The following is a 15063-nucleotide window of genomic DNA, read 5'->3' as shown; positions in this document are numbered from 1 at the left end:
CTTAAAAAAAAAAAAATAAATAAATAAATAAATAAATAAATAAAAAATAAAAAAATAAAAAATTAAAAAAATTAAAAAAAAATAAAAAAAATAAAAAAAAACAGATTCCTTAAGGTTCAGCAATAACTTGCGAAGTGTCCAATGTTCTTTTTGGGATAATAATCACAAATATGACGACGAATTACATCCTCTGAAAATGAAACTATACAGATAATCTGCTTATCCAGACAACAGTTTTTTACCGGAGTTTCGAGTTTTGATGTTTCTTCTGCTTGAACATTCCCCTGTCAGTTTTCACAACAATGTTTTCATTTGTGTCCAAAGCAGTTCTATGGATTATCTTGTTAATGGAGAGCAGTGACGACCATTAAGTTTTTCAGTCTCGAAGTAGGCTCATCTCTCTCAACTGACTCACCGCAGTCCATGGACTAAGAGAATCATGACAAACTTTTTCATTCTTAAATTTTGATGAACTTGCTTCTGACATTATGGGAAGTACTGTGATAGTGGTGGTGGTTGTGGTAAAGGACGGGCAATTGTGGGAGATTGCTGAGGCTACAGGCCTTGTGGAAGTGGCAGCATGCATACTATGCGACCTGTGTAGATTTTCAACTACTACTAGTTCAATCACAGTCATCAATACTAAAGTAATTTCAAGCTGACTACACATCCTTTAATTTATAATGATTTTCCATCAACTTCTCAGTCACAGTTATTTATAACTATAAGCAAATGTGTTATGAAATAATGTCTCTTAAATTTTAGATTGCAGCGATCAATCGTCCTTTTTAAATTTTATTGTGCAGATCTAGATTTCGGTTAGAAGCTTGCCAGTCGCAATGCATTATTATTTCATCCACAGTTAATTGAATAACAGTCGCTGAGTGCAACAGATTTCTGAATGGAAGGTAACCTAATAATGTCTTTGTTTGATAGTTTAATTTTTATAACTAATTGGCATTTTATTTACATTTTGCATAATCTTAATACATCTAGTATGAGCACGACTCACTATATGCAGCAGTCCAAGAACCAAATTACAAGCAAACTTTTGTTAATACAGTTTTTATGGAAAATAAGGATACTAGTACATAAATGTAGCAAAATCCCCTCACCTCTGGCATTGGCTTCATTCACTGCTTGCCTGATTTCTTCGGCAAGGTTCTGTGCAGAGGAAGCATCTCTTACTGTATCCCCAAACTCCCCTGAACTCTCTCTGGAACCGGATCCAGACCCAGAGCCAGACCCAGATCCGGACGCCTGCCTGTCGCCACCAGAAATGCGCCTCTCCCGCTCTGCCAGCACTCTCTTGAGCTGCTCGGCCAGAGACGGTGGTGGGCCCACCAGTCCCCTCACGGGTCCGGCAGCTGGGGGTGCAGTGTAGCGGGGTGGGCCGCCCAGCGGTGGAGGGTGCGTGTGCCTCGCAGAGGGTGCCACCGGGTACGGCTGGCCACCCTGCGGGGATGTCACGGGGTAGTGCGGTCGGAACTTCGACATGTGGGGGGCGGTGCCAATGTGGGACTGCGCCAGCTGCAATCCGAACAGTGTCAAGTAATGACAACTTATATTCTGTAACACTGTGTAGTTTACTTATTTACTGTGCTTAACACTGTCTATTGGGTAAAGTATAATTTCAACATTTCAGTGTTAAGAAACAAGTTTGATGCACAACACACTATACAATTGTATCATCACCTATAATGTTTGGTTACTTAAGAACCAGTGTCCCTTCCAGATGCTAGTCGGCTGTTTCCTGAAGATGACCTAATAAGCCAGAAACTAGTTCAAAATTAACAAAACTCAGTAGAACAAAAACAGTGTACTTGTTATTCAACCTTATATACATTACTTGTTTGCATTGTTACAACATGCTGACCATGTCAAAGTTGTTAAATATCACAGTGATTTAAATTTGGTAAAACTGGACATACTAGTCTTAGACTTAATTCATGCTGTTATTGAAAAAAATATTGAATCGACCAGCTAAAGTAGACATAACAGCCTTCTTATGGTAAACATGCTACTAGTGAAAAAACACTGAAATTTAAAAAAAAAGGGAGTCAACAGATTTATCTGCTATGTTGTACATGCTGTTAGCTTTTAATTATAAAGTAAGCAGTAGCAGAGAAGGAGTTGTCCAGGAAAACTATTTCAGTTAAAGTTTCTCTGGGCTACCTGTCAGAATTTTATTGTATTGTATTAATGTTAAAACATTTTTGGAGCTGCATATTGCTTCTTTTCTGTGCCACAGATAACTCTTTAGAGATGACTGATTTATGACTTTTCTTCCTGTATTCCAATGTTACAGTTGTCAGTAGAACTATTTTTTATGAATGTGTGATGGATTACTGATGGCAAATTTCATTACTTATTGTGAAGATGTGGTTTGACAAAGTTATTAGTTACAAGATAGCTGTTAGTAAACACCTTATTTTATTCTCATGGCCACTTCAATGAAGTAAATGCTTTCCTTTTAATTTGTGATTCACTCTTGAGTATTGTGTTATAATGCATTACTGATCTGTAGGAAAAGTATGTCACTACATATTTGTTGTCCATCTGTAAATACTAGTAATAATGCAAAGAACAGATTTCTGAAATGAGCCATTTAAAGAGATTTTATATTTCTTATTTTCATCAGTAAGTATACCCTAAAATATGGAACATTCCACTTTAGTCCATAACCTGTCCTCACACACTAACTTCATTGTTGGCACTATTTATGTGGTTGTAAAGAGCTTCAATACAATGTTTTACCTTTTCAAAATTGATGGAAAGTCAATTACAATTCTATAATTCTTCAAAACAAACATTACAGTCAGTTTCTTCTGTTGCTTTCTCTATAACAAGTTTAATTATAGCATCTGTGCCATCCACAAAAGGTTCTTACTCTGCTTAATGAATGTAAAGTGTGTGGTCATTCATACAGGTAAGGAAGAGGAGTAAACCTAATGTTGAACCCTACGGAATTCCAGTTAGGATCTCGTCCCAGCCAGTAAACCTCTTACTACTTGCAGCATGGTGCATATCTTTTAGTTAAGTCTACGTATGTGTGCCTTAAAATTTAATATACAAGCTTTTTTGGAAAAAAATAAAACAAATAAATAAAAATTAAAAAAATTAAAATTGAAGGAACTTACTGTAGCGACTAAAATAGCATCAGATGGCACTAAATTAAATGCAGACATGAAAAGGGCAAATGGGGGCAAGGCAAGTAAGGGTAATACTACTTATATTGTTAGCAAACAGCAGTATATCAACAACATACTGTAGTTCTTTTTGAAAAACAACATTACTGAAATTGCTTGGGATCCAACAGGAAAGGTACAAGCAAAGCTAATCTGCTAAACAAGTTATTGAATAGGACCTCTTTATTATTGACTGAAGAGGAAAAGTTATGACAACGAAGAGCACAATATTAGACTAAGCTCTATGAACAGCCATCTGTGTAAAATTTTGAAAATGCTTGGTAAGGTATTAAAAATTTTTTATGTCTTTGGGATAGTTTTTCAATTAGTAATTATTCTGCATTGATTAATGATATTGAAGATAGCCTTTTGCCAACATTTCATGCCTTGTATCATTGAACATTAAAAACCTATATACAAATGTACCTGTTGACGTGGCCATTGGGATGTTCAGAACCATCAAGCACAGGAGATTATATTGACAACAAAGTGTTGAATTTATTGAACTTTTCCAGCTTGTTCTTAAATATAACTGCTCCTTCACACCCCGTCGATAAAATCTTTTACTACAAGTGCTCTGCGGACAATACACTGCTTCTGATAAATGGACGTGAAAGAAAGGTAATGGAAATTATAAATAAATTAATGATTTTATGATCAAATTGAATTCACTGTCAAACAAGAAAAAAATGAGTAACTGCAATTTCTTGATCTAAATATCATGAAGAAAAATGGCCTTCATAGTGAACAGGAAGCCAATAGCAACAGATATTTTGATACAATATAACTCTTGCCATTCAAATGGCCAAAATACTTTCCAACCTTAGCTGTTAATTAGGTAGAGCTTTTAAAGTCTTGATTAAAGGCCTATTATAAGACAGCTAATGGATGACATGAAAACTTAGTGGAAAAATTAATATGTAAGAAACAGTGCATGGACGTAAGTGGGAATGCCACTCAGAATGGTATCACATTGTGGATGAAACCCACATAAGATTTGGGCAGCACATGTAGATTGCACAGAAAAGAGCCTCTGCATTTTGCTGACACACACTGTTCGAATTCTAAACTATCTGCATTCCAAAAAAGCACTTTTTATGTTGCTGCCACATGTTCACCTGTTTCATCTGCAACTTCTATCTTTGTTGGCCCACTGCTCTTACTATAAATAATTTTCTCATGATGAATTTCAATGATAGTGATGTTTTTAAAGTCATGGAAGAAAAAATCAATGAGTCTTTTTTAGGGACAGGCTAATTTATAATACGCATCTGTTCTGTATAAGAAGATAGAGAGAATACGGCTGAAAGAAAAAGCACGCTCTTCCACTTTCATGTGTTGTGTTGCTGGCATTTTCAGTCCTAAGACTAGCTTGATGCAGCCCAACATGTCACTCTATCCTGTGCAAACCTCTTCACCTCCAAATAACTACTGCAGCCTCCATCCATTTGAAACTGCAACAATGCCTCCCAATAGTAAATTCAAGATTCCCTGATGTCTCAGAGTGTGTTCTTTTAGTTAGATTGTGCCACAATTTTTTTCTCCCCAGTTCTACTCAGTAACTCCTCATGTGATCTACCCATTGGATAGATCACATGAGGAGTTACTTCAGTGTTGTTCTGAAGCACCCCACTTCAAAAGCTTCTCATTTCATTTCAAAAGCTTCTGTTCTCTCTTTGTCTGGTCTGATTATCATCCACATTTCACTTCTGTATAAGGCAACACTCCAGACAAATACGTTGAGAAAACACTTCCTTACACTTAAATCTGTATTTGATGTTAACAAATTTGTGTTTTTGTGAGATGCTTTTCTTACCATTGCCAGTCAACATTTTATACCCTCTCTATTTTTGCCATCATCAGTTATTTTATTGCCTACACATAAAAATTCACGAACAACTTTTAGTATCTCTTTTCCTAATCTAATTACCTCATCATTGCCAAATTTAAGTGAACTACATTCTATTATACTTATTTTGCTTTTGTTGATGTTCATCTTGTATCCCGCTACAAGAGACAGTCCACTCCATTCCAACTGCTCTTCCAAGTCCTTTGCTGTGTCTGACAGAATTACAATATCTTTGGCAAACCTCAAAGTTTTAATTTCTTCTCCCTGAACTCTAATTCCTACTCCAAAATTTTCTTTACTGTTGATCATTGTACAGATTGAATAAATCATGGATAGGCTAAAACCGTATCTCATTCCCTTCTCAAGGAACATTTGCCTTTCCTACCCTTTGTCTCTTTTACCTGTTGTCTGGTTTCTGTATCATCAAAAGCTTTCATCAAGTCTACAAATGCTATAAACATAGATTTGTCTTTCCTTAACCCATCTTCATAGAGAAGTTGCAGTGCCAGCACTGTCTTGCACGCACCTACATTTTTCAGATCCCAAACTGATCTTTTCCAAGGTCAGGTAGACTGTGACAACGATGGTGGTGTGAGCTGACACTCTGTCATTGTGCAGTTCCCATGAAGTCTGCGGAATTCCTTTTGGACACAGGTGCCCTTGTGATTGCATCTCTGTGGCACTTCCTTTAAAATCGAAGGTTGAAGGTCTGGCCAGAATGTAAGAACTCATGATGCACCATCCCCTTTTTGGGTGTGGTGGACATTGATTTCATCCCAGACTCACTGCTCACACAGGTGATGTTTCTTCAGGTGCGGTGACATCATCATTTGCCATTCACACTATGCCTCTGTGATTCCAAATTGTATTGAAAGACCCATGGCTCATCCCCCATCGACCATGTTGTCCAGGAAATTGGAATCATCATCTCGGAGCTGCACGAGTTCTTCACACACTTCCACTCGGTGCTGCTTTTGTGTCGGTCAAAACTCTGGGCACAAGTTTTGCTCAAATCTTCTGCATGGCCAAGCCTTCCAATACAATCTCTAACAACCATTTTTGGCAAGTCCAATAATACCAACATCAAGCGAACATCCATTTGACAGTCTGAATTCAGTAACTGGCATACACGAGTCGCACCGTCATCTGTTCACAACATTTACGGCGTCCTGCACGGGCTGTAAAGGATCTGGGAGATGTGTTATTTTCTACTGGATTTGTTGATACCAAATCTAATGAGGGAAGTTGTAAATGTTTTCTTCTATTTTTGTCAGAATATTAGTTTGTGAATTGTAATTTGCCTTATTTTATGCTAATTTACTTATATTTTTGGGAGTGACAGCATATTGATTAATATTAGTAGAGGTGACGAAGAATATCAAAGAGACTGGTTACAAGTGGAAGCTTGTGTGTTGTGTAAAATGTCTTTGACGCTGGAGTTGTCTTTGACCGTAGTCAGTTGGCAGTGAAATCTTGGTGTGTGTTGACGGTGGAACAATGTGCAGGTCGCCGTCATAATAATTTGCTAGCGAACAGGAAAAATGAATTATGTTACTACTTTTTTTATATAAACTTCAAGAAGAAACCACATTCGAAGAAATGGTATTTGAAGCACCAAAAATGAGGCAAACGCATTAACCAGGTCATTTCTGCAGCCGACAAAACTGCATTGTGGAATCATACTTCCACTAGAGGACTGAAGCCAAGACAAATATCGTCTTGTAAACATTTTACGGAAAAGGTACTGTCACGAAATATGCTAAATACAGTATATAAAAATAGTGAGCATATTTCAGAGCCTTGTCCATGAACTCCTCTAAACATCTTGTGCCACCCGTTTGACTGCAGTCTGGAAAGGAAATCATCCACCAAGGCTTCCATAAGTATTCCAAAAGCCTCCAATGGTGTCTTGTTAAGCTTCACACAAAGCTTTAGCACACAGTGTTGCTTTAAAGTTTTCTACATCACAAGTTCAATGCAACTATTACATAGAGGTTCACAAAGAAGCTATCTTAACCTTCCAAGAGCATGGACGCAACTGAGCAACCTATCACTAATATAAGCCAACCCCCCCCCCCCCCCCCCCCCCCCCCCCCCGGTCCAACAGCTCTCTGACAAAGTTGCATCACACCCTTTCCATTGGTCAGACTGCTAGATCCTTCAAGTTGAGGTACAAAGAGCACAGGGACAGGTCTCAGTTTAATAAATCAAAAAGTCAGTGACAGGCATGTGTAGCCATGACACCAGCCACTCTTTGTTGTAAACTGAATACAACACACAATTCTGCACATACAGAATAAGGATAGAAATTTGCAACTGCTGGAACTGTTTGAAACTATGATATATAGTGAAAAAAAAAGAAAATACATTAAATTAGCACATTACATGCGTCACACACACAACCTTTTTTTTTTTAAAAACTAAGTAGAGACGTTTAATATCAGTCTTTGGTTAACTAGTTGAATATTGTTGACATTCTGTTTGTGATAAGATTCGAACTCCCAAGCATCTCCTTAGGGCTGTGCATTATCTTTGATCACTATTGTCTCTCTGATTTCTTGTTTATGTACACAAAGTGCTCAGCAGTACTATTTGGGTGTCTGTAATCTGGATATGTCTTTTCTGGAAGTATACAGACAGCCCACGCAATTAGCTGATGCTGTGATGCTGCCGATACTCAGAAACACACACATCAATTCATTTTAGTTTTTTTTATCAATTGGATGAATGACGATGTAACAAATTTGAAGACAACATGGTTTTAAATAAAGTAACCAAAAAATTTTAAAATTCTTTATCACCTTTATAGATTCTTGTGTAATGATTCTGATGACGAAGGTTTTCCTCCTCCAAAAAGTGTCAATATTAGTGCTTTTGCATTGTGAAAAGTGGTTGAGACTACATTTTAACATTGTATAAATTGCAGTCTAGATCTAGCAGCTCTTCTGCAAAGTGTACTTTTGTATACTAAAGATACAGTTAGTAGCAATAAAAAGTTTTACTACTGAGTTTCTTACTTAAAAATTTAGAGAATTATGTCATTAACAAATCTGGATAATGCTTCTTAACACATTTCCTGTAACCCTCATTATAAAGAGATATAAATTAGATATTCTAGTATATAAAGAAAAATTCCCTCTGCTACCGAGTCATTTTATTTATCACTAATGACTCAGAATTCTGTTTGAAATCCCGAGAAAAGTCACATCAATTTCTATTTACGATAATTTTTACTACCAATTTATTAATTTTACAAAATAATAATTTCACTATTTCTAGTAGTTTAAATTATTGTAGAATGTCATTTTCAATATTATATTCCTTTAATATTTGACTATTTTCTTTACTGAACTTAGAAGATGTCAACTAACCTGCATAATCCAAGTTACAATTCACAGTAATTATTCTGTTTAATGGTTATTATGTGTTGTACACTCACCAGTTATGCAGCCTCTCATTTTGAAACATTTCACGCATTTGTAACTTTAACGAGAATTATTAGTTTCTAACATGATGTGCATTTTTCAGGCCTTTCGAATACATTCTTTCCTTTTCCTCCTCCTCCTTCTCCTTCTACAAATAGTTACTTTCAAAAACTGATTTACATTTACTTAGAAATACAATGAATTCCACTGTGGCATCTAGTTTATTATAAACCTCATTCGAATTCCACAAGCTGTATTGTTCTTAAAGTATTTTATTTTAGTTTTATAAATATGCCTCACTGTTTTGCACTGAGATCTGTCGGAGTTTATATATTGCTGCACTATCCATTCTCAAAAACTGCCATCTTAAACTTCCTCATTGTGAGCACCATCTATGAAAACATCATCAAAGTCCTACTACCCTGCTGTACAAAAGTTGCAATACTGACTACTTGAATCAGACTGCAGCAGTTTAATATTTTAAGCACTTACTTTCTGCTATAATCTTTAAGCAAACCACGAAAAACAGTACTTTTTTCTTCTTCAAAGACAGGCAACACAATGATCGATTATTATCTTGTATACATAACAAAGTTTATACAGTGGTGAATTTCAATTACCACTGATCGTTTTATGAAGACAATCATACATAGGAGATAATCTGCTACCTTTCCTGTATGTGATCAGTTTAATGTAAGCAGCGTCCATCTACACACAGCAACAGCAATAAAAAAAGTAATAATAATAATAATAATAATAATAATAATAATAATAATAGGAAGAATAATTAGCAAGGGACTACCATATTGATTCAAGTCCTGAAATAATTATAGCACATACTAACTAGCAACACTTCAGCAGGTTTGAAGCTAGAAAGCAAGGTAAAATGTTCTGAACACAACTTATTAATCAGGAAACATATAGACATGCTCCAGCGAGGTATCTAGTTAATGGATTGGAACAATATAAAATTCCACTAATTAATCTATTACATTATATTTCATTAATGTGCCTCTCTAAACACTACCTTAAAAAAGAAACTTTGGGGTTACTGTGTTAACAGCCAGCTTTTTACAGACAGGTCAACACCAACTATTGCAGCTCCTCATACTGTAATACTCAATTATAATCTGCATACGGTGCAACTAGTGTCTTAGTTAATTTTAAACTTGTCGTCGTTATTCCAAAACTAACTGCAAGTATGACAGAATAGGAAGCATACCTATAACTGTACCTAAACTTCGATCAGTCTCCAGAAATATAATAAAATAGTTACTTTAAAACTGAACTAAATCTCTTAATTTTATTATTTCGTATTTGGTGAATTTCAGATTTATGGGTGAACTTTATTCTTAAATTTGTGCGATTTCCTTGCTAAAAGTGAGAGTGTTTTTAAAGCTGACAAAATTTTCTAATTTCCATGCCAAGGTAAATACAAGGTATTGATGAAAGCAGTGATTTACAAACATCACAATGATGAAGGTACAAACCTTTTTAATGCCCTGTTATGCAAGGAAAAATGGATAGATATTTATGAATCAATAATGTACATAAAGGCTAAGCTTGTTCAGAGACAGTCAAATTATTTTCAAACTGCATTTCTCAATACAATTTTATATAACAGCGATAAAATTACAAGTAATTACTGCATTACTTCAGGAACAAGCATAAGTACTTCACGCACAAGCATTTTTTACAAGAATTTCTGCCATTTGACTGTAAATTACTATTCATTTAGTTCACACAATTATTATTTTGACTTTATAACCGTTCTCAAGTAACAATTAATGAAACCTACATATTGTACAGTGCACGGCATAACACGAGGAACGAAATATTGTTATATATGTGAGAACATTACTTTCACACGCCATTGTCAAAAAAATCTCATTCCATAAACCTGTTGTCATATTGTTACTAATTTCTTAAGTCATCTAATAATTTTCTAACAATTTTAGCAGGTTGCACATTGTACTACTTGTAAAATGAACATACTGGCATGTCATTTTAAGAATTCTATATATAACAAAGTACTTATGCTTCGGATCACTATCCCAAGACCATGAATTAGAAGGCTCAAATAACAAATGGGAATAATTCCACTGAGGTATTTTAGCTCTCCTTGTCAAATACGAAAAATTTAAAACTACTAGCTATATTAGTCAAGTTTTGACAGAATATCCATGACCTCTATATACTGTACATGTTATCTGGGCTGCACATTGTCAAAGAAAGATATACCAGTGTTAAGCAAAGTTTCAAATTAGACCTCCCAAATCTTAGAAAACAAATCCACAATGAAGCAATAGCAGTCAGCAAACTTTAAAAGCCATGCCTCTTGGAACCTCATTACCAATACCGTGAAACAGGTTCGAATGCAGAGGAGAAACCAATAAATACTACACATGAAGACCAACTGATACAGGATGAAAAACTATAACATTCTTAACAAACATTTCCTCTTTCCAACTGCACCACAATTCGAGACATAGATATACTCCACATTCCAATACACTGTTGCACAACACACACGGGCTTTGAATTTGGCGTAGTAAATGAACGACAGATAAGCAACATAATTCTGTAGCTAAAAAACAAACACTTGAGGGGTTGGGACGATCTTTTCAGCACAATAATGAAAAAATACACAAATATTGTGGTTAAATCAATTACATATCCCATCAACTGTAACCCTGAAGAGGACATGTTTCCTAATACACTGAAAAGCAGCATTGTCAGATCAGTACATAGAAAAGGATCAAAGGAGGAAGCATCAAACTACTGACCAATATTGAATCAGTAATCCTGGCAAAGCATACCATGATTGTTTTTATTGACAATCTCCTTGCAGAAACCCAACACGGATTTCAAAAAGATCACAATACCACAACAGCTTTTGAAGAATTTTTGCACCTAGTCCGTAGCTATCTAGATGAAGTGATGCTTACTGTAGGTACATTTTTAGACCTAATAAAAGCTTCCGAACTTGATCAACCACACACTTCCCTTGCAGAAACTGAAGACATGGAGTATGATGCACAAGGCTGTTGAACCCATATCTACTTATCTATAAAACCACAATCAATGCACAAATATAATTTATCAAAACAGGGTGAGATAAATCAACATTCAGACTATAATAATAATTTTGTGTGGCTCAATGGCCCGGTGCAGATCTTTCACTTGGATGTCTCATTGGAGACTTTGGTGTCCCTAACCTACCCTAGTTATCCAACTGGGAAAAGGTGGCCTACAGTTTAATAGGGAAGCCAAACCAAGTGTCATTTCTGCTGACTCCTCATATCGTTGAGAGGTAAGGGCTACATTAAAGCAAAGACTGAAAAATCCATGATCTGACAGATTCAATATCATGACCTTTCAGTTTCCAGGCACATACTTTACAGCTAAACCAAAAGGCAGTCTATGACAAATAGAAGAGTCATTGCAAAAATCATGGTAACTATTTTTTGTCTCCAAAATGGTAACAAATTATAAAATTCTGAATATGCAAATGGAAGGCTAGTTCATATGTAAACATTATGGGTGGGGACATGGATTAACACACAAACTGCCATGAAGATATAACATGAGAAAAAAGACAAAAAGAAGTTTGTCATTGCAAACACGTTTTACCATAAATTGCCACAGTATGCAATAGTATATTACAAACAGGAGTCTCCCCAAGAATCCACAGTAACGTGACACGATGCTAGATGACAGTCCTTTCCAGGAGAATGGAGCATGATGAGAGACCATAGCATGAGTCAAGCAGCCATTCAGGACAAATGTTACCTGACTTGAACACTGGTCTTACATAAGGTTCACTGTGGAAGGATGATGATGATGATGATGATGATGATGATGGTGGTGGTGGTGGTGGTGGTGGTGGTGGTGGTGGTGGTTTGTGGGGCACTCAACATCGTAGTCATCAGCGCCTGTACAACTTCCAATCTTTCCATTTCCAGTCTCACCACTACCCGAATGATGATGAGAGGATGAGGACAACACAAAAACCCAGTCCCCGAGTGGAGAAAATCACCCAACCGGCGGCCATGGAAGGAATGCACAATAATACCATGAGGAGGTTGTAGAAGTGGTAGGAAATGCTGCTCTATTGTACTGAATGGCTGCTCAGTAGATGCATTCAGGCAAGGCACAACTGCACGACCAACATGCACCGATCCAGGCGGCCAGTCAGTGTGCGTACAGACAGAGCTGCTACGCAGATTGCCCAATGCTTGGAGAATGATAGACGAGGGATGCTGCAGACATTACAGTGTCATACTACTATTTAGAAGACATCAATCTACATGATATTACACAATGAGCTACACATGCATAAAGCTGCTGCAGAGTGTGTGTCTCAAGCAGTAGGTGAAGTGGGAAACTTCTTGTGCATATCTAGTGCATTACAAGGAGGAGAGAGAGAGAATATGCTTGGGAGAATCGTCACCGTAGATGAATTTTGGGCCAGGGCCTATGAGCCATAACTGAAACGTCAGTATGTGGAATGGTGTCAGCCAAGTTCACATTCAAGCAGAAATTTTGTCACAATCCCCCTCCTGTCAAGTTAATGGTCATCAAAGCCTGTGCCATTAGTTGATTTGTACCATTTCGTCCAACATGGACAAACTGTTAACATACTGCACAACTATAGTAGTTTCCTGAAAACACCTACAACAGGCTATTCATGAGAAACGTCCTGAAAGTCTACAAGATGTGAAAGCCCACATGGCAGCGCGAGTGTGTGTGTGTGTGTGTGTGTGTGTGTGTGTGTGTGTGTGTGTGTGTGTGTGTTTGTGTTGTCACTGCTTGGTGAGTAGACATTTTTTCTATATCCAGTTGTATTATATTTCTAACAAATTTTTATGTGGTTCTTATTTTGTTGCTCTTTTTGTGGACTTCAGCCAGAAGTCTGGTTTGATGCATTTCTCCATGCTACTCCGTCCTATGCAAACTAATCCATCTCCAAAAACTACTACAACCTACATCTTTCTGAATCTGCTTAGTGTATTCATCTCTTCCTCTCCTTTTACAACTTTTATCTCCCACACTTCCCTCCAATACTAAACTGGTGATCCCTTGATGTCTCAGAATGTGTTATTTCAACCAACCCCCCTTTTGGTCAAGATGTGCCACAAATTTCTTGTCTCCCCAATTCTATTCAGTACCTTTTTATTAGTTAAGTCATCTGCCCATCTAATCTTCACCATTATTCGGTGACACCACATTTCGAAAGATTCTGTCCTCTTTCTGTGTGGTCTATTATCCACATATCACTTCTGTACAAGGCTACACTCCAGACAAATACCTTCAGGAAAGACTTCCTTACACTTGAACCTGAATTTGAAGTTAAGAAATTTCTCTTCTTCAACAATGCTTTTCTTTCCATTGGCACTCTACATTCTGTACTTCAGCCATTGTCAGTTACTTTGCTTCCCAAATAGCAGAACTTATCTACTAATGTAAATGTCTCATTTCCTAATCCGATTCCCTGAGTATCACCTGATTTACTTTAACTACATTCCCTCATCCCCGTTTTGCTTTGTAACTGCTGTCTGGTTTGTGCACAAGTTGTGAATAGCCCTTCACTCCCTGTATTTTACTCCTGCTACCATCAGAATTTAAAACAGAATATTACAGTCAGCATTTTCGAAAGCCTGCGCCAAGTCTACAAATGTTATAAAAGTAGGTTGGCCTTTCTTTAACCTATCTTCTAAGGTAAGTGGTAGGGTCAGTATTTCCTAACGTTTCTACATTTCTCTGGAATGCAAACTGATCTTCCCCTTCCACCTTCCTTACAACCTCGCATCTGCTCTACACCTCTACATCACCTGCCTGCAATTTCACAAGGGAGTTCACATTGCCACGTGTATGCTCTTGCTTATGCAAGTCAGCATGGTTCAGATGATTGTGATTTTATATCATCACATATCTCTGCAGTTATACTGGTACCACATTTTGCTGGGCATGTAAAAATGGTTATATTTACTCTTTGAGAATTGAGTACTGCATTATACTTCTGTAAGAGGCTTTATGAGCACGTATTATACTGATATGTTAACCACTTAGCCAAATACAGAATCACATTCCCATTTCCTGGTAACGCCTTTGGCAATCCAAAGACCACATGGCTCACACAACGGTGTCCCTTTGTAATGATCTCTGCCGTTGTTTTGACAAATGAAGAATGCAGGTCACAATAATTTATTGGCTGTCAAATACAAATTACAGTTTGTTCAAGTTTATTTGCTGTGCACTATACCAGAAAAATTATATATCTTTGATATGTAAGCATATTCTGCAATACAACTGGTTTATGAGATGATATACATGTTACTTTGACAATGTTATTTAGACATGTTGGACATTGTGACCTAAGTAATGTTCTCAAATATGTAATAACATTTTGTACCCAACATTACTCCCTGCACTTAATGATTTGTATGTTTTATTAATTTTCACTTGAGGATGTCTGTTCTTGTTGTGGTCTTCAGTCCAGAGATTCGTTTCATGCAGCCCTCCATGCTACTCTATCCTGTGCAAGCCTCTCCATATCCAAATAACTACTGCAACCAATGTCTTTCTGAATCAACTTACT

The 15063-nt window shown here is 36.8% G+C and overlaps 1 protein-coding gene across 1 annotated transcript in view; it reads right to left on the bottom strand.

Annotated features, from left to right (window-relative positions):
- Nucleotides 1–15063, bottom strand: part of LOC126176331 (uncharacterized) — a 202661-nt gene that overhangs the window by 21929 nt on the left and 165669 nt on the right. Inside the window, exon 23 of the mRNA XM_049923482.1 lies at nt 1116–1530. Within this exon, the coding sequence (XP_049779439.1) occupies nt 1116–1530 (415 nt within the window). The remainder of the gene's footprint in view (nt 1–1115; nt 1531–15063) is intronic.

This window comes from Schistocerca cancellata, chromosome 3 (assembly GCF_023864275.1).
Source record: "Schistocerca cancellata isolate TAMUIC-IGC-003103 chromosome 3, iqSchCanc2.1, whole genome shotgun sequence".
Taxonomy (NCBI): Eukaryota; Metazoa; Arthropoda; class Insecta; order Orthoptera; family Acrididae; genus Schistocerca; species Schistocerca cancellata.
The sequence above is the reverse complement of the archived record's forward strand: the minus strand, read 5'-3'. Positions and strand labels throughout refer to the sequence as shown.